The 20,927-nt window shown below is 46.9% G+C and overlaps 1 protein-coding gene across 1 annotated transcript in view; it reads right to left on the bottom strand.

Annotated features, from left to right (window-relative positions):
- PAPPA2 (pappalysin 2) overlaps nucleotides 1–20,927 on the bottom strand; it is a 687,952-nt gene that overhangs the window by 267,265 nt on the left and 399,760 nt on the right. Inside the window, exons 4-6 of the mRNA XM_085601602.1 lie at nucleotides 15,318–15,611; nucleotides 12,633–12,825; nucleotides 4,001–4,122 (exon numbers count right to left, since the gene is read on the bottom strand). Coding sequence (XP_085457728.1) covers nucleotides 4,001–4,122; nucleotides 12,633–12,825; nucleotides 15,318–15,611 — 609 coding nt within the window. The remainder of the gene's footprint in view (nucleotides 1–4,000; nucleotides 4,123–12,632; nucleotides 12,826–15,317; nucleotides 15,612–20,927) is intronic.

Below are 20,927 nucleotides of genomic sequence, written 5' to 3'. Positions count from 1 at the left end.
CCTCATGCTTCAACACCCTGCGCATGCTTCGAAAGATCTTCAGGTGGATCCCCACCAAAACGAGAAGGACGGTCACCCAGGCCCTCGTCACCAGCCGGTTGGACTACGGAAACGCCCCATACGCAGGAACCACAGCAAAACTTCAGAACAGACTCCAGCGCATAAAGAACGCATCCGCACGCCTTATACCGCCCACCTGAGAGACCTGCACTGGCTCCCTGTCAACAAAAGAATCACGTTCATCCTCCTCACCCACGCACACAAAGCACTCCACAACGCCGGACCCGAATACCTCAACAGATGCCTCACATTCTACACTCCAACCCCCGAGCTCCGCTCCGCCACCCTCGCCCTCGCCGCCATCCCACGGATCCGCAGAACCACCACCGGAGGGAAGATTGTTCTCCTACCTGGCCGCCAAGACATGGAACTCCCTCCCCGTCCACCTACGTCTGACCCAGGACCACATCACCTTCAGGAGACACCTCAAGACCTGGCTGTTCGAGCAGCAGAAGCACCGCCCCCCCCCTCCCCCCAGCACCGTGCTCTATACATATCTTGATTGATAGATTGATTGATTTGCTACTCCTTTGCAACCCCTGACTTCACTTGCCATGAAGAAAGGAGCAGGAACAGAAAGTAGTTTGTTTTCTTGACTCCTTGGTCTTTCTCTAGTCCCTCTGCAGCAAATAGGCAGCTAAAGCTCAGCTGAGCAGCAGCAGCCTGTCATGAATGGCGGAGGGGCCCTACCCTCCCACCTTTTTCAGATGCATGAAGAATGTCTGTGAGGCTGAGCAAAAGTCAGCCTGACAGACACTCTTCATGTGTGTGTCATACAGCCAGGCTGTATACATGTGTCAAATGTGCAGGTGCCTGGCTGCCTGAGCCGAAATTTGCCTGGCTGAAGGTTTCACAGCCCGTTAGGCGTGGCCTCCTCAGCTCAGCAAAGTTGTCTGTGAGCCTCCCCACCATGACAAGGTGAGGATAGTTACAGATTGACTTGGACCTGAGCGCTTCATTTATGCGCCCTTAAGTGCCCAGGTCTGAGTCCATCAGTAGGGCCCGTTACAAAATGGGTCTTGGTCAGTAACTCTCACTGACCCTATCCCACTCTGTCATGTGATAAGGAAGGTCTTCCTTTCATTGGCTAAACTTTCACAAGATCAGCGAATGAGAGGAGGAAGCATTCCTTCCTCCAGTAAACAACAGAGGTTTCCCTCCAGCAACATGCAATCACCGCTGTGGCCCGACACATTTTGTAATGTTGGCTGCATGCGTGTGTGTATGTTTGTGCATTTGTGCCTCCATGCATACATGATGTGAATGGATATGTGCATATTTATGTGCTGGATCTATTTGTGTGCGTGTGTGAAAGAGTGTGCATGTGTGTGTGTGTGCCCAGCCCAGCTGGATATTATGGGCTGCCACTGCATCTAATGAGGGAAAAGGGTCATCCAGGTGATGTCACTTAAAGCCAAAGGTTTCATGATGTCACATCTACTTTTATTGGTATTTTGGTGAATTGTCGTACATATGCGGAACATGTAGAAATAGATGTTTTTATCAGGAAACACATTTGTTATAATAATAACTCCTACAGAAAGTTAGGAGGTTTGGGTCCAGGGGATATAAGTGCAACAATAACTTCCCCCAAAGGGAATAAAAAAGCTGAGGAGAGATGTTTTTATTTCAGGAGTACAATTATAATATGTATGCCTCCTTTCGACCATGTTAACTACTACTCCGAATTATGCATGTTCTTGGTTATTATATCATTCAAAGCAGATGTGAACAAGCCACTGAAAGCACGAGCCTGGGTCGAGCCAGATGAAGGGCTCTGGCTCAGCTCGAGGTTCACTTTAATCCTCAAGCCCAAAACAAGCCGAGCCCTCGTGTGACTTCTGTCTGACACCGCACAGTAACCTCTTGCACCAAGAAAAAACACAAAGCTAAACTCCACAATGCGGAACCAGAAAATCTGGGCTCAATCCCGGCTTTCTCACTTCACCAAACTGTGTGACCTTTGCCAAATATATTATTTCACCGAGCCTTCTTTTTCTTCATTGTATATATATGAATTTGAAATGTGCTGTCTCCAAAAACCTCGTGTTTGATTCAAGATCTTATAGTGTTGCTGCAAGATAATAAGATTCTAGGCAGGCCACATACAGTGTGCAAACAACAAATGACTTAGGGGCATATTATCAAGGGCGGGCGATAATATTATCGCCGCTTTTGCGTCCGTTTTGGGCGAAAAGCGGCGATAATATTATCACTTTATTTACAAGGACACGCTAACGCGTGTTTCCTTGTTTTAGCGCCCGTTGTCAGCACGCCTCGCATCGCATCATTAATGAGATGCAAAGGAGGCGCACCTGACAATACTCCATGGGAAGATATCGCTAAATCAGCATTGTGATATTTACAAGGACCCCAAATACGGCGTAGCGATAATCTTGATCGCGCTAACGCGCCCTTAGCTCTGGATTTTAACGTCTGTTAAAATTCGGACTAGGGTATATTTTACATGGGATGTGGATTGTGTGGTTACGACCACATGCTCGTATCAGCAATGTGTTCGCTGTTTTCGGGTGAACATCGCTGGTTTGCCAGGAATGATTGCCCATTTTTGCACTAACGTTGGTATATTTATCACCTAGGTTATACACGTTGTAAATAACGCGTTAACCAGGCGATAAATATCAGCGATAGACGGCGATAAATATAAAAGCGTTAAGCACGCTTTGTGATATTTATCGCCATCTGTTGCTAATAAGCCCCTTGGCTCTTAGTGCACCAGTGGAACTGGCCTGAGGATGGGGGATATGAATATAACTGCGGACAAGTTTAAAAACGATCACTTTTAATAAATAGCTGTCAATGCAGTTACATAATCTGATGCACTACGGTGAAAGCTTCTGCCTGTTAATGAAATGTAGTTGTTTGTATTTTGAAGTGACTTTACTATATTTTATACAACTTTTGTTGCTTGATTTACACGTCATACATTTTTCAGAGCTTGGTCCTGTTTATTTCTTGGCTCCTTCGTCTCTAGATCCGAGCACCCTTTGACCTTTCCATCCAGCCTCTGTTTATTCGAATGTTGAATAAAAATATGTCCCATTAGGGGGCAACACCCCGACAGAGATGATCTTATGAGCGGGAGTTTACCTTTAGTGTGAGAGTCAATCTGAGGAGAGATGTGATTATGGGGGGATTATACTTGTAAAATTAATGTTCTCAATAGGGAGGGATATGCTGAGCAGAAACGATCTTCTCGTAGAGCTGTCTATAGAACACATTTCCTACATAGAGAGAAACACACTGGGGTTGGGGACTGATGTTATTGATGAGTGAGAGCCATTGAGGAAGATTCCTCTATATATAATGTCACTTGTTGGAATTTTCTTACATCGGGTGGACACGGTGGGACTAAAGGCGTGCAAAAGTAATTCCAGGAAGTCAATCTCCATGTCAATTTTTCGCAATAGCCCCTCACTAGGATGTATATGGGACTTGTTTACATTCTTCGGGTGTAAATTTATGGCATGTGCCAGTACTTAATTTGTGAAAGAAAGAGTGCTGGTGCCCGAAGCTCCGCTCCGAAGCTGGCAGCCAGGGCAATTGAATGTTGGCGCGTTGAATAGCAAGGCTGGTAGTCTTTAACACACTAGCAGACACTCCCTGCCATTTTGTTTTGCACTTGCAGGCTTCTGCTTTCTGTTTGGGATAGTTTTGTCGTCTTTTTCTTTCTCCCTCGTTACTATAAGAGTGTTTTTCCCTATTGCACTCAGTAAATATAAGATACAGGAAAAATAGGTGCCAGCCCACAAAAATAAGCAATGCAACTTTCTGCTCAAATTAAGCACAGGATGTGGATACCCTAAGAGTCTCTTCTTAATCCAGCTCTCCTGGGCCTACATTTGACAACTCTTGGTAAAAGAGAGAAGGAACATGTAATATAACATTCATAGCATGTAGGATCTGCTTTCAGCCTTACCCACAGCTTCCGCTGGTGTCCAGTATCCAGAAGAATCACAGACACGTGGAGAGGTAGCGTCATAGGCATACTGACGCAGCGTCCCATCATCTGCGCAGTCTCCACAAGAAGCCCCTGGGTCCCTGTGGTAGGAAAAGAAAGAAAAGTGAGAAGGAATAGTAAAAAACTACCACTTCCTTTATTACAAAACTGCCATAACAAATGTGTAATTCAATCAATCAATCAATCAATCAAAAGGAATTTGTAAAGCGCTGCTTATCACCAGTGTGGGTATCCAGGAACTGGGGGTGTGTGTCAGCTGCCAAGGGATGTCAGTCAATTAACCAGATGTTTAGGTCTCTCCTGCAGGGTGGGAGTCATTCTGAGGTGGAGGGAAAAGGCTGTTCCAGGAATTAGCAGCCAGGTAGAAGAAGGCTCTGCCGCCGCTCCTGCTTCTGTGGATGTGGGGCTGGGGAGAGGGATATGGAGCTCAGTTGTCTCAAGGGGTTGGTGGAAATTTATGCTGTGGTTGAGGTAGGCCAGTCCTTTATTGTGCACGACCATGTAGGCGTGGGTTAGGAGTTTGAACTGGCACTGTTTGCTGATGGGGAGCCAGTGTAGAGCTCTGAGTGAGGGGTGATGTGGGTCCTCCTAGGTAGGTCAAGGACAAGCCGGGCTGCTGCATTCTGAATGAACTGTAGTCTGGTTAGTAGTTGTGAGGTGATCCCCACGTAGAGGGAGTTGCTGTAGTCCAGGCAGCTGGTGATGAGGGCCTGGGTGATGGTGTGGTTGGTGTTGATGGTGAGCCACTTGAAGATTTTCCAGAGCATGCATACAGTGAGGAAGCAGGAAGAGGAGACAGCGTTTATCTGTTTCTTCATGGTGAGGTTGCTGTCGCGTATGATGCCACGGTTCCTTGCGTGCTCTGTGGGTGAGGGCCAAGTTCACCTGGCCACCGGGAGTCGCCCCCTGGGAAGGAGTTGCTCTTGAAGATGAATATCTCAGTTTTGTCAGTGTGGGGTTTGAGGCACCTGTTCTGCATCCAGCTGGCGATACTGGTCATGCACCTGTTGAAGCTGGAGTTGGTGGTGGCAGGGTCTGAGGATAGGGAGAGGATGAGCTGAGTGTGGTTAGCATAAGAAATTATGTTCATACCATGAGATCTGACCGAGGTGGCCAGGGGGGTCATGTAGACATTGAACAAGGTTGGGCTAAGGGATTATATTCTTTGGCCAGGAGGTGTAGGGTGGGACCTGGACACTCTGAGTTGAGTTCTTCCGGAGAGGAAGGACACCATCCACTCTAGGGCTTTTCCTCAGATTCCCTTCAGGTCGAGTTCCTTGCTGATGGTGCTGTTCCCCAGGTTAACATGTGGTGGGGCAGGGATCTCTGGGAGCTCCCGAGTGGATGGAGTTCATGATGGTGGTGGTGGTCTGTGTGGAGAGTGGGTCCCACATAGTAACTGTGTTTCAGTTGGAGTCGATGAGGTTGAAAAGTCTGTTGAAGTCGGCTACAGATGGTTGGGGATCAAAGTGTTCATAGATGGTGGTGATTTTGTTGTTGAAGAAGTCTGGAGCGTATCGCAGAGTCCCTGAGAGGGTGTGATGGTGTTCTCTGAAGCTGCAGGTTGAAATAACTCTTTGGTGATGGAGAAGGCAGGTGGTGAGGGCCCTTTTCTTAGGGGTTTTCAGGTGTTGGTGGTATTCGTTGAGAGCTGGTTTTAAATTGGTTCGGTCGTTGGGTGATTTGCTGGGGTGCCAGACCCTTTCAAGCCTTTTGCAGATGCATTTAGTGGATTGACGTTCTGGAATAAACAAGCTCGAGTGTTTGGAGGGTCTGTCTGTTTTGGTGTGTTTGAGGGGTGCAACTATGTTGGTGCAGTCGGTAATCAATTTGTTGAAGTTTTTGAGGGCCACCTTGAGGTTAGAGTTGGTGTCGGGGGGAAGGAGGCGCTGAGGATGTTAATAAGCAGGACTATGCAAGCCTGCCCCTGGTGACACTGAGTTCTGTGCCTCACCTCACGTACTGTGATTTAGGCGACCTTAGTCGCCTAAATCTCTGTGCTTTTCATACCTCTGTTACCATGGATTGTGGATGCACAAGTCCCTACTGTGCTGTACTCCAGACCCCCTATGAGCCCACCCAACACATACATTTGCTAATAGGACTGGACCCACATACAACTCCATTACTGAGACAGATTAGGTTGGACTCACTATCAAATAACTAATCACGAACAAGCTCTGGTACAAAATGGATGGGCATTTTAGTTCAGGAGGGGATTAGGGGTATACCTTTAAATAATTAGCTGCTTTGAAAATCAGCTATTTTGCATAACAAGTATTTTCTCCACATATTATTCCGTGTGAGTTGTAACGTGAAAGCTAATTTGGGTATAAGCTGAATAGATTCTTGGGCTATAAGTACCTCTGCTTTCTGTGCCCTTGATTACCAGGGCACGTCCGCCTTGCCCTTGTACCTTGGAGCCCTCTACACTCCTCATCCTCCCTGCTTTGCAAATTAAAAGGATGGGATGAATCTGGAAACATCTGGGTAACTGGTAGTAAGCACTTTGTTTCACGTTTGGCCCTCGTTACTGCCACTGTTTCATGGCACCTGTAGGGGCTCCATTCTCCCTGCAGCTGTATTTAACTGCCAGGTTTCTTACATCCCAACATTCAATAAGTCATTACAGTCAATTTCTCACACCCATGGGCAACATTCCCCAACATGTCCACAAAGCGCTTGCATGCACATAAACGCTATGATACTACACCATCCACTTCCCTTACACATACAACACCACAGTCACAACATCAACCCCTCCGCATAGGGCAAATATCACAGATATAAGCATAAAACCAAAACACAGTAATAACAAGATAGATGATTAGCATGAACCATTTTCAGGAATCAATCTTATTTACCAGATCAACTATGTCTAAATATTATGCTGCATGTATATTGTTTGCAAAGGCCATGTAAACAACATCAGGGCTCCGCCTTCCTTGTTTTCTGCCTCTTGTTTATTACACCAATAGTTTATATTTTACTATTGGCACAATGAAAAAAGCTGACCCTAGCCGTGAGTGGAAAGGTAGCCTTGGGTGCTTCAAGCTTCATCACTATAGTGCCCGTGGCTACCAGCCAATCAGGCCGTCACCTCAACCTCTCCTGTCTGACCCCGCCTCATCCTGTGACGAGTTGAGGGAGGACGTGGTAAAAACCAAGAGGCTGCATGCTGGCACCTGTGCTGGCTCCAGCTGCATGCTGGCACCTGTGCTGGCTCCAGCTGCATGCTGGCACCTGTGGTGGCTCCAGCTTTCAGTTTCCTGGTTTAGTACCCACGACCGGACTTGGAAACCAGCCTGGCAATTGCACTCGACCGGGGAAGGGGGAGGGGGTTGTCAGTGGCGTAACGATAATTGAGGGGGCCCCCCTGCAAGGTATGTAGAGGATCCCCCTTCGGACTCTATCGGGAGCTCCCCGGCCGAAGTGCAGTGCTGAGGGGGCCCCCCCGGAGCTTGGCCCCCCCGTACTCCGGGGGATGCGGGGGCCTGTGTTACGCCCCTGGGGGTTGTTGTGCTACTGAGAACCTCCGTCCCCGGTGGAGGAGGGGGGAGGACTGGGGGGGCAGGGGTTCTAGTGTCAAGCACCCAGCCCCAACGGGTCAGAAAACGGCCCTCACCCTTCCGGGCCACCGGGAAAACACCCAGTATCCGCTACAGCCAGTCCGGCCTGTTAGAACCTGATGTGTAGGAGAGCTGCCTGCCTGTCCCGATGGTCTATAGAGCAAGGGAAGTCCAATCAGACCGGCACAGGCAGCTGAAGATAAGAAATTCTCAAATGCTAGGTGCATGCATGTGTGGGACAAAATATTTGTATGTGTGATCATGTATGTGTGCATGTATGTGATTATGAGTGAAAGTGAGTGAGAGTGAGCGATAGGTGTAGGGAGTGAAAATAATTGACAGTGAGTGACTGTAAATGTAACTGCAACATAGAATAAGCGAGTCACAGTTAGCAGGAATAAGCAAGACTGAGTAAAAATGAGAAAGTGAAAATGTGAGTATGAGAAGTGCCTTCTGTGAATACCAAAATGGTAGCAAGTTTAGGATTTTGTCTTAAGTTAGTTTTGTGAATCGGGCCCAGAGTGTGAGGAAGCATGAACAAGTGTGAGATAGAGTGCGAGGAAGTGTGAATCAGTGTGAGAGAGTGTAAGTGAGAATAAGTGTGAGTAAGTGGAGGAATGTAAGTGAGCAAATGTGAAAGAGTGTGTGCATGTGTGTGGGAGGCAGCATTGTAAGTGCAAGTGTATGAGCATATATGTGGGAGTGAAAGTAAGTGTATGATATTGAGTCATTTGAGAATAAATGAGAATATGAAATTTGAAAAAAGTGAAGTGAAGTAAGAATGAGAAAATGAGATTTGAGAGTGGATTAGAGTTACAAAACGACTGAGTGAGAATGAATAAGTGAGAGAGTGTGAGGGAGTCAGATTGACGGAGTGTGAGTGAGAGTCCTGCACACCTTATTTTGAAATGAAGCGCATATGCACTCAGTATCATCCAACTATTATGGCCTGTAATGTGTGGAAACAAAAGTGGCAAATAGCCATCCTCAATGGCAACAGAAGATCCCAAATAACAGTCCTATTACAGTGCTTAATTTGTAAAAGAAATTATAATCAGTGCACGCCTTCAATTTTTTTCTTAGGATCCCACGACCGAAACTGTTAAAAGCTGGTGCTGCGAATACCAAGGATACCCAGTCTTATTTCCACCCATGCCTCGTTCATCCAACCCCTCTACTTCCTGTCTTTTTATCTCACTCTTGCTGATTCTTTTTCATCCCCGCTTTCTACCTTTGCCCCAGTTTTCCTATCTTCCTCTTCTTCCTTCTTTCTACCATTTCTGCCTTTCCCTCTCTTACTCAGGGTTAAAATCTTAAGACGAAAAATAAATCCTGGTACTCAAAATGCTTGCCCACCACAGTGGAGTCAAAAGCAAAGTCCTTGCTTCTGAGTAGCACTGCCTGATGCCACTCACCAACCCACAGTTCAAGGTTCACACACTCCTCCCACACCGCTGAGCTCCTGTTGTCCAAATGCCTAGACCTCAGGAAGAGAGACAGATTGAACATAACACCATGTACTTTCTCATATTCTTTGGCTTTTTCGAATCACTGAGTCGGCAGTATCTTGTTCCTCTTCTAAGTTTTTTTTTATTGCTTTGTACTTAAATTGATTTAAAATGTTGAACACAATTTTATTTATAGCTGACAAGGTTTATTTCACGTTTAATTATTTGAATGTATTTCTTCTGGTTTTACTATTGAAGTTTTCAGGCTGATATATGGATTATCCTACCAATTGAACGTGGCTTCCTATTTCCTTTATGAATTACTTTTATTTTACTGTGTTTTGTTGTATTTATCCAAGTGGTTTTAAGAAAAAAAAAACGAATAAATATTATTAGGGAGAGATAAACTTCCCAGCACTCTGGTCACAGAAAAACGCATCCCCAGGTGCCACCCTCTATAATTCTGCCCAGGTAGTCCTTTTGCTGGCCATCTGAGGAGATTAAGTGCATCAAAGTGCGTTTTTAGGTCTCGCCTGGCTATCGCGCAAGCGATCACCCAGCGAGACTTATGTAGGGGCTTCAGAAAATGCTCCCAAAGGCTTCCCAGGCGGATCGGGTGGCGGTTACGCGCACAACCACGCGCATTCCATTTGCCACCAGCTACTTCCTGCGCGTGCGCCGCCTCACGCATTCAGAGAAATTTAGTAAGGGGCACAAGACCTTAGGAATGCAGTTTATGGCCAGTGCATGTGAGGCATTCAAGCGCGAAGCTGGCATCTGGCATCGGACTTGAAAGCAGCAGACTGCTTTCGCCGGCGTGTGCTCGGCCTCACTTCCTGCATCCCCTCTTACAACAATTAACTTTCGTTATAACTCACACCCCATATGCTCGTTCCCTCCCACCCTTCCTTTGATGTCCGCTTTTCTTGTTTACAAACCACGCCACACACTGCTGCACGCCACACACTGCTGCACGCCACGCACTGCTGCAAGCCGCACACTGCTGCACGCCGCACACTACCGCACGCCACACACTGCTGCGCACACTGCTGCATTACACACTGCTGCATTACACACTGCTGCACGCTGCACACTGCTGCACGCCTCACACTGCTACACGAAACACTGCTGCACGCCTCACACTGCTGCACGCCTCACACTGCTGCACGCCACCCACTGCTGCACGCCACCCACTGCTGCATGCCACACACTGCTGCACGCCTCACACTGCTGCACGCCTCACACTGCTGCACGCCGCACACTGCTGCACGCCTCACTCTGCTGCACGCCGCACACTGCTGCACGCCGCACACTGCTACACGCCACACACTGCTGCACGCCACACACTGCTGCACGCCACACACTGCTGCATGCCGCTGCACGCCACACTCTGCTGCACGCAGCACACTGCTGCACGCCACACACTGCTGCACACCGCACACTGCTGCACGCCGCACACTGCTGCACGCCGCACACTGCTACACGAAACACTGCTGCACGCCACACACTGCTGCATGCCACACACTGCAGCACGCCACACACTGCTGCACACCACACACTGCTGCACACCACACAATACTACATGAAACACTGCTGCACGGCACACACTGCTGCACGGCGCACACTGCTGCACGGCGCACACTGCTGCACGGCGCACACTGCTGCACGCCACACACTGCTGCACACTGCTGCATGCTGCACAACACTGCTGCACGCAGCACACTGCTGCACGTCGCACACTGCTGCACACCGCTGCACGCCACACAGTGCTGCATGCCTCACACTGCTACACAAAACACTGCTGCACGCCACACACTGCTGCACGCCACACACTGCTGCATGCCAAACACTGCTGCACGCCACACACTGCTGCACGCCGCACGCTGCTGCACGCCGCACACTGCTGCACGCCTCACACTGCTGCACGCCTCATACTGCTGCACGCCCACACTGCTGCACGCCGCACACTGCTGCACTCCACACACTGCTTTTATGCGCGTTTATGCTACTGACATTGTAAATGACAATGCCTTTTATTTGTTTTAAAACCTAAACATAAATAAAAGGCATTGTAATTTTACAATGCCAATAGCTCAAACTCTTATAAATGCGAGACCTATTGCATTGCAAATGCTTGTTCAAGATTGTTGCCTGCCTGTCGGCCCACTCTTCTCATTGGACTCTTCCTGCCTATCAAAGAGTGTTGACACTACTTGCCGACGAATGTTAGAGTGTATGGCTTCCATCTGTACCTTTCTCATGTCAACACCTTTCTCTAGCTTCAAGAAGCCCATCTGATCTCTGTGGAACAGCTTCCCCACACCTACAGCCCTCCTACATCACCCTGCAGATTGTGAACAACTCATCACCAAAGTGCTGAGGCTGAAAGGTGTGTCTTTTCATAGGCGAGTCTAGATTGACATGTGCAGGAAGTACTTTATTTCAAGTTAGGCCCCAACTACACAACTGCCCACAGCTCTTTTAAAGGATCCGTCACCCCCCCCCCTCCCAATGTGGAAGGCTCTTTGTACACCACATAAACACCAATATTCCATGTTATAGTCTCATGATATTCAACCTGCCACACTCAACATATCACAGCTGCATGTCCACGCAGCCCTAGCACAGACATACACCCACACGCACACCTCATACTACACCTTCCATACCCAGCACTGTGCCAGCCTGCCCACAGTGCCCCAGAGCTCTGTACTCTCTCATCTCCCTGCATTTGACACCCAGCACTGGATCATCAATGAAGAGCAGCTCTCTGCCCTCCTCTTTATCATGGGAGTGGATATGGAGAAAGCCAGGGATGTTGATGTGTTATGGTGGCACCAGCATTCATATAGGCATTCCTAACATGTGTGGGGCATGATAGCAATTTTGGAGACCATATGCCATTTGCTATGGTTCGACAACTTCTCATTGGCTGGCAGCTTGGTGATCTGGTGTCACTGTCTGAGGTCACTGAAGATAAGTATGTTGAAGCTACTGGTTAATTATCCTTATAAATGATTAATTGGAAGAAAATGCAGCAGCCCCTCCATTAGGGCGGAGTAGCGCCGCCCCCTTTGCCACGCGCCCCTTCGACCTGCCTCACCACTTTGGCAGGGGACGGGCCGCTACTTAAAACATGATGTCCTCGATGCAGCTTTGGGTCCGTGTCATGTACTCTGCATATGGATGTGTGTGCCACAGGACTTTACTTTTTGTTTCATGCTACAGGTGTGCATATTGTACTACTAAATATTAACCCTCGGGATATCATGGTACAAGAATATCAAGGTAGGTGCATATATGGAAGTGTAGATTTACTATTCCTAACGCCACATGTATGTACCTTGAAGATGTGTACCGCTTAGGTACATATTTGTGGAGTTAAGTAAGGAAACTGTAGACTTACATGGTGTGCACATGTGTTCATTGGCCTGCATGAGGTTGATGTTTGTTGAGCAGCGCTGTTAGCCAGTCACAGGCTGTGAATGCCTCGCTGTGCTGCCTGGAAGATGGCTGAGACAGAGGGACCCTTTCCATTGAGCCATCTGAACATTAGATACTGGCCATGCCTACCTTTCATACAGAACACCGCTGATAGGAGGCAGCCAATGGATGGAGACGGAATCCTGACACTGTCCAATCACCACGGGAGGCATAGGGATGGGGGCAGGCTTCCGGCTTGGACTCCACTTCTGGTAAACAAGGTCTAAGTAGCAGTGCATTCGGGCAACTTGGTTTGGAGTAAAGCTGTCCGTGCATCTGTCATCTGAAAGCGGAAGCAGAGATGTCAGAAAGGCAGGAGATGGGGAGAAAACGGGTGCAAGGGAGAGTCAGAGAGGGAAGGATGTGGTAAGAAAGAGCAAAATAGTTGACGAGGAGGGGTAACGGAAGCAAAGGGTGTCAGAGAGAGAAGAAAGTGGTAAGAATGTACAAGGGAGAAGATGGACGGGGGGAGGGCATGTGGAGAAAGAAGGGGCATTGAGAACGGGGAAGTGATGGATAAAGCGAGTAAGAGGGGACAGAGTGAGGGTCAAGGGTGAACAAGTGGGGACAGAAAGACAGAGGAGGAAGTATGGGGTAAGAGTGGACACAAACATAGTGATGGGGTAAGAGGGAGAAAGAGATAGGAGTGTGAAAGTGGGTCAGAAAAAGCAAAAGAAGACAGAGGAGTGTGAGCAAGAAAGGGCAGAGAGCGAGGGAGAGGTAAGGGAAGCATGAGGAAACAAAGAGGGAAGGGAGTACAGGGAGCAAGAGGAGGCGGAGAGACAAATGAGGGAAAGGTAAAGGGGGCAGAGAGGAAATCAGAGTGCGTGGGTGCATTAGGGACCAGAAAAATTAAGGAGATGGTAAGTGGGCAACAGGGGGCAAAGAGGGAGGGCGGCAAGGAGAGAAGGCAGTGGACTCAGAGGGATCAGAGGGAGGGGGGCAAGAAGGTTCAGAGAGGAAGGGAGAAAAGGAGGGAGTAGGAGGGAGAGGGGGATAAGAGACAGCACGAGGGGACAGAGAGAGTGGGGCAAGAAGGTTCAGAGAGAAAGGGGAAAAGGGGGGAGGAGGGTTAGGGAGAGGGAGCATAAAAGGGATCGAGAGGGGACAGAGAGGAAGGGGTAAGGGAGAGCACCAGGGGACAGAGAGAGAGAGTGGCAGGGATGGGGTGAACAGGGGCAGAGAGAGAGGGAGTAATTTAAAGAGTGAGAGTGAAAGGCAAAGGATGAGAGACAGGGAAATGGAGCGAAAGGGCAGCACATTGAAGGGGAAGAGACAGTAAGAGAGTTAGTAGACAGAGGGGAAGATGCAGTGAGGACAACGAGGGAGATGGGACGAGGAAGGGAAACGCGAGGGCGAAAAGAAGGCAGCAGAGACAGTAGGAGAAGACAGGGAAAGAGCAGTATAGCGAGCGAGGGCGACAATGTGTGGAGGTGAAAGAGGGGCAGTGAGAGAGCAAGAGAGAAGAGTAGTAGAGCGAATGAGAGAGACGGGGAGCAGAGGACAGGCAGAGATACGACAGATAGAGGGTGGGCAAGTGAGAGCAAGCATGAAGAGTGGAAGAAGGAGGAAATATGAAGGGGGTAAAGGGCAACAGGAGAATAGCGCAAACGAAGAAAAAGAGAGGAAGTTAGTTAAAAAGAAGCATCGGGAAACGTGGAGGAGCAGAGATCGGAATAAAGAAGAGAGAGAGAGAGAGAGAGAGAGAAAGAGAGAGAGAGAGAGAGAGAAAGAGAGAGAGAGAGAGAGAGAGAGAGAGAGAGAGGTTGACCGCAAGAATATTAGTATAGATGAGATGAGAGGGAACACAAACACGGGGTCAAACGGACATCACGAGCAGAGGGTGGTCACGGGAAGGAGGGAGACAGAGACTTGAATAGGGTACAGGGCAGGGTGATCAGCCTTTTACACCATCCCTACATGTGCACACAAGACCTGGCCAGTGCTCACTGTAGCTCCGCCCCATCCTCTCTCACGCCCCTGTGAAAACATGCAGCCCACCACAGGCCATGCCCCAGAGGCCTGGCGTCTAGCATCCCTCGCCCGCCTCTACCTGAGCTCTCAGCAGAGAGGCCTAGGACGCAGGTTCCGCTGTCCCTCTTGCAGCACTGTAAAGAGGGAGTCCAGGCTGTAAGAGCTGAAGTAGTTAAAGGGCGACGTTAAACCGCCATCGTCTCCCTAAGGCTCCCCTTTATTGACACGCCAAGTATTGACTGATATTACAGAACGGAACTAATTCATTCACCCTCAAAGACACGCGGAAATTATGAAAATGGTAGCCCCAAAATGACAACTTTGCCATGGGTTTGGAATGTAAACTTAGCTTAATGCATGGAAAACCTTTAAACACTATAGCTTATATATTTAACCATGACTAAGCCTGTTAAAACATTTTATTTGCCACATAGTAGGGTAGAATAAATTCAACCAGTGGACCCTTGTCCTGATTACGCACTTCCTCAGAGGATCGTTTATTGGAACTCAATTCTAAATCAGGTCCATAATGCTTACTCACTTACTCTCATAATCAATCAATGAGGGTATTTATAAAGCGCGCTACTCACCCGTGAGGGTTTCAAGACGTACAACCCTAGATGGGAGGTGATACTGAAAACTGGTACATTATTGGACCAGTGTACTGATCTATACTTTGAGGTTTGGATTAAGTTTATTCTAACATATATATTCTGTCCTCATGTGGTTTGAGAACCTCCAGTGTCATCAGAGTTTCACCAATGAAAATCGGGGTGCACACGCTGCATGTCCTCAGCTCACCTGTGTAGCTCATGTAGTTGTTGTAGGGTGTCCCAGAGAAGAGGGCATGCTCACAGGTATCATTGGCGTGGTCCGGATCCCTACAGAGCTTGCTCTTTGGGGCGGGGGCGGTGTCGGCGCAGAGGTCCCCGGTCTCCATGGAGGGAGCAGTCTCGCGGCAAGGGTCATCGCAGGACTCTCGCTCACTCACCCCTTTGAAGACGTGGTAGAGTCCAAGGACGTGGCCTACCTCGTGGATCATGGTGTTAGTGTGGCCAGGCACGCCATAGTATGCTGGGTTCAAGACCACTCCGCCTGCAAACGAAGCAGACATCAAAATGAAATACATGGCATACATCAACGCTGCAAGGAAGAGCAGAGAACAGTTATAGCAGTAGGGGTGTGCGGAATTCACATAATTTGCTTTTGCATAATATCTGCAAAATGACATGAAATTACGCATAATTACACGAAATGCAAACTCATTGTGCTCTATATTTTACTGTAAAATGTAGCCGTGCATTAATTTTTGCCACAAGGATGCTTTATACACCAGCACCGCAAAGAACAACCACCCGTATTCTGTTTTTCTCCTGCATTTGCAGTAACACCATTCGCTATAAATTGTTACCCCGTCCTTACGTAAAGTGGCATAATGGTGTAATTTCAGACATTTTGCAAACATTGCACAAAATTCCCAAAATTTTGAGAATAACGCTGTCATAATTTAATTTCACCCAGGCCTAGTTAGAAGGTAAATTTTAATAAACAATTACAGTGTGAACTAAATAGAATGAGCCCATGAGGATTGCAATAGAAGGACATGATTACCCACACACTCAATTACAACTTGGTCATGATTCCTCATCCCATTTGTTACATCCGTCAATCCAGTGCTTAATTTGAGTTGGTGGTTTCCAGTGTTCAGCACCTGCACTTAATTGGTTTCCAGTGCTCGGCACTGGCACTTGTCATGACCATACTTATGACACTCTGCCACATGGTGGCGCTGCTCATCTTATTTAGAGAGGAGCAGAACAAAGGTTGTTTATGAATACAATATTAATTACAAAATACTAAAACCTGCATCCCCAGCCATACCTTTAGTTTTGGGGCCTGGAATAATCTGAACTATTGCACTTGCTGGTGAGAGAGATGGTTAGTAGTAGTTTTGGTAATATCATTGGCAGCGATGCTGGGGCATTGGGTGGTGTAAGCTACAGTGACCTCCTGGTCAGGGCCCTGGCACTTATTATTTCACAAATTAAGCACTGCCTCAATTAGGGAGGACGAGGAAGTGGAACCGCTGTGTCATGTCCAACTACTTTGCAGCAAACTTCAATACAACTTTATCCATATTACTTATCCCATTCCTTACTACATGCTCCCCGGGAAGGACTGGAGAAACTAAGAAGAATAGCAGTACAGGAAAAAATTAAGGATCACGTAAAAGAGTACCTCTTAAATCACTACCTCTGGCCTGAATTTAGTTTAATTTATTACAGGTATTTAATGAAGTGTAAACCTTGCAAACTGATGGTCAATGGTGCAACGCGCAACATAAAATATCCATAATTTCAGCACAGGAAATTAGCAAATAACACAATGTCATCAAAAATAACATTTGATCAAATCTGACCAAGTACAGAGTAAATTCCCTACAAACAAAAAAAACGGAGGATTAAAAGAGTTCCACAGTACAGCAGGATCTATAATGTTACCTGACTAAAGAACAAGCCCTGCTAGATATAAAAAAATAACCCGCAAGAGGTATTTAAAGGTGGGCTACCTGGGATCTTGATAATGGCTGGCCCATCAGCTGTCTTGTCTGAGATGTTTAAGGTATGGGAAATTGCCTAGGGCCCCTATCTTCTAAGGGATCTCATGGAAAGTGATTAGTTTTCTCTGTATACAGGCGCGCAACGCCCATTGGACTCAAAGGGCTTCAGCCCCCCCGTCGTGTGTTGCAGCCCGGGATGAGACAGCTTCCCGGGCACACACACAGCCGCACCCAAGTACTTCAAAGGTCTTAAAAAGACTTTTTGCTTGTTAATGAGGCTTTGATGGTTTTCACCCCTGCTTAGAGCCCCTGCAGTTCCACTCTGCCTTTTGCTTGAAGAATCAGCCACCCCGAAATATTTTCTTAGCCCCCCCCCGAAATTTGACTCTAGTTGCGCCTCTGTCTGTATAGCACCTTTATTTCACTATCTCAACCTCTTGGTTATCTACATCCACCTCAGACTCTCTCTCTTTACCCAATGTCATCTTTGGTTTTTGGGATCTAAGTCATGATATATATTTGGCTGATTTCATCTGACACAATTTCTTATAATTTAACATATAATGCAATATTCTTTACTATTTTGCAGACTTGAATTAGCAGAAAATAGATACTAAAATTCAAAAGTTTTTCCGAACAGGGGTCCTCAAAGTATGACTTTCCCAGGGCCAGAAACATTCTTAAGATAGCATTGGGTCCTCTTGAATCGTCTCACACTATGGGCAAGGGTAAATGCTACATTCTTAACTCAGGGAAATGTTTTCTTGAGAACCAGATCCCAGCATGAGAAAATTGAATATTAATTTTCTGATCTTAAATCGATGCTCTGGGGAAAGACCCAAATCTTTGCACTTTACGCTGTTGCTCTACATTGTCCACATTTAAAAAGTAGCTGAAATAATTTAACTTGACAGTATCATATTGCAGATAAAAGCGAGTTATACTGAGCTAGTGATCAACATGAACTGCCAGGAGCTAGGGCCATCCTCCAGGGAACATCAGAAGTGCTTGGATGGGGGAGATCCAGTTGACAGGTCTTAGATGGATCTATTAGAGAGGTCTTGGTGCCTGATCACCCTGGTCCTCCTCTGTCTTGTCCTGTGACGGTAGCCTATCTCTTGGCGAGTCACCAAAAGCTTTTGTATTTAGTGAGTATCTCGGAGTAATGTCCGAGAACTCATTCGCCATGCAACGTCAGATTCTACAGATGGTCAATTTTGCAATTACCTGTTGCTTTTAGCAAGAAATTCTACTTTTTCTCGGTCCATTTGCCTGCAAACCTCTCTATTTAGGGCAATTGTCCTGTGAAAGATAAAATATTGCAGTGCTATGAGCAGTGGCTGTCCGCTTAGAGCACACAGATTGTGGTGAGGGCAGCACATCATAGCTAGGGCAATTTCAACATTCAAACGCTATTCTTATGCTTTCCTTCTTTGCAGTTCTGCAGAGCACAAGCAATCTTCTAACAAGTGGGTGTCTTGGTAGAGCCTACTATATAGATATGGTGCAAGTTAAGCGCTCAATCAGTTATTGGCCAAAACAAGAATTGGCAACAGTCGTTTAGCAAAGGTGGACTTGCATACTTACATATTAACAATCTCTATTAAAACTGAACAGCTTTGCTTGGTAGTTGGTGCTAGTACAAGATATCTACTGTCCGCTGGGCTGCAAGCTTCTCGACTTGAACTTTGTATGGCCTAGGACCTCAGACAAACATGTTAGAAAGGAAATAAATATCAGGCTGGCAGAGACCCTTGCAAGGAGCTATGGAAGTGGGCAGACATTCTTCTACAGTAGTGTAGGACAGCTGCAGCTCTGCATTCAGGCTTGAGCAAAATGTTTGAGATCAGACAGTCCTTGGTCCAGAAGAGACCTGAGCGAGTTAGAGCTCCCCTGGAAATCGAGCAGTTCATTCTACCCATTTATACGTTGACCTGCGAGGATGGTCCTCAGATATGCTAAGAGTCGAGTGGCTTAAGCATCATGAAATACACAGGCAAGGTACAGAGTTCAGAGGTTGCATTTAAGCAGGTATTTCCTGAATAAGCCTAAGTAAGACCATTCCCAATCCTCGTGATATCGCACAAGGGATTGTTTTAAAGATTCTTGAACATCAAGGTTTATATGCTGGGGTACTCTTTAGATCACAGCGCCTCACATCTCCAGAAATTAAATCTTTGTCATCCCGGTCTTTCTGTGAAAACAATGCAATCTTTTGTGAACATTTAGCAGGTTTCTATGGACAGTGACCTTTTGTAAGAAGAATGTGTACTGGCAGATGTGCAGGTAGCTGAGCTCAAATGGGCCACTGAAAATTAATCAGTTTATAACAAGATAAGCAAATTGACCAAAAAGCCAGTCAGCAAAGCATTTGTATACACCTCTCTGAGTGTTTGTATGACACAACAAGGCATTCCTAAACCAAGTGTTCCTTAACAACACAATCGGAACAACAAGCGCATCGTAACCACGCATTCCATTACTACGCAAGTCTTTACAATGACTTGCCTTAGGGAAAGCGCTGACATTTGGAACAGTGTAACTTACTATTCCAACTCCAGTCCAAGCAACAGTTGGGAAAGCATTAAAGTCCAATGCTGCTTTACCTAAGGCATGTCGTTGTAACAATATGCATGGTTAAGGAATGCATGGTTAAGACGCATTCGTTGTTACGACCACGTTGAAAAGGCACCGCTTGGTTCGGCCGTTGTTGTAATTGCTGTTTTCCCTCTGGACATCGTCAGTGCATGCATCACTTCAGAGGTCAGATTATTTTATGATGTTTTTCTTATGCTTCAGGGAAAGCAAAGTTGAAATGTGTGTGTGCTCACCTTGTTTCGGAACAGGAGGAATGCTTAATTTGTGTCGTTGGTTGCAGGAGTTCAGTACCGGCACTTATTTTAGGGAGCCAGGACTTACTTTTTAGCATCGTATTTTGACCAACACCAAAAGAGAGAAAAGCATAAAAGGAAGAAAGAAGGAGGAAGAGAAAAATACAAGATAGGGCAGATTTAAAACTGCAAGCCAGTTCTGATTGGGGATTTACAAATGAAATGAAGATGGAAGCAGAAATGCAGTTCGTGAGAGGATTTATTTTAAATGTTCGAATGACCGCTGTGTTTGGCGTGGCTTCCAGCAATTATAGATGCATTTAATCTCCAGATGAGTTGTTATTTCGCAGTTTAGTATGGTATCATCTGCGTATTACTGGACGATTAGCCCATACGCCTGTCCAGCTTTGGGTTCCATAGAAATATAACAAACGAGGTAAGAGTTGTGGCGCCGTGGCCAGGGCGACTGACGCTGAAATCTGGGGCTCACGGTTCAATCGGCGGCAGGTCAGCCCAGCACCATGTGACTCTGGGCAATAGCTTGCTTAATCTTCCCGACGGCCCCCAGCGCCAGGATGCCTTCGGGTAGCTGTTCGTGCTTATCAAATACTGGATTTACATATAAGCTGGGCCAAAACAACCAAGCCGGCACTCATGCACCGACAGCATGGGGGTGATTTACATGGTGAATCTTGGGCTATTCCCGTTTACTTCCATTCCCTTAGGTTTACTCAGCTTGCACCCTTTTTTGTTTTCAAAATTATTTATTGGTTAAAGGGTATAAAGTGGAAATAACGTACTTATTGAATACAATGCTTACGATATTTGAATCATGGGGTGTTACATTAGAGATACTGTTTAGAGTAAAGTATTGTTGGTTATAACCACATTATTAAAGAGTGTAGTGAGAAAAGGAAAAAGTGGAAGGGGAGAGGGCTAGGGCAGAAATACAATCCATGGAAGGTAGAAAGAGGGGAGGGGGTTAGGAGAAATGTAAGTTCGGTAGACAGTGCAGTGGGT

Source organism: Triturus cristatus, chromosome 4_2 (genome assembly GCF_964204655.1).
Source record: "Triturus cristatus chromosome 4_2, aTriCri1.1, whole genome shotgun sequence".
NCBI lineage: Eukaryota > Metazoa > Chordata > Amphibia > Caudata > Salamandridae > Triturus > Triturus cristatus.
This window is presented reverse-complemented; position numbering and strand designations above follow the sequence as displayed.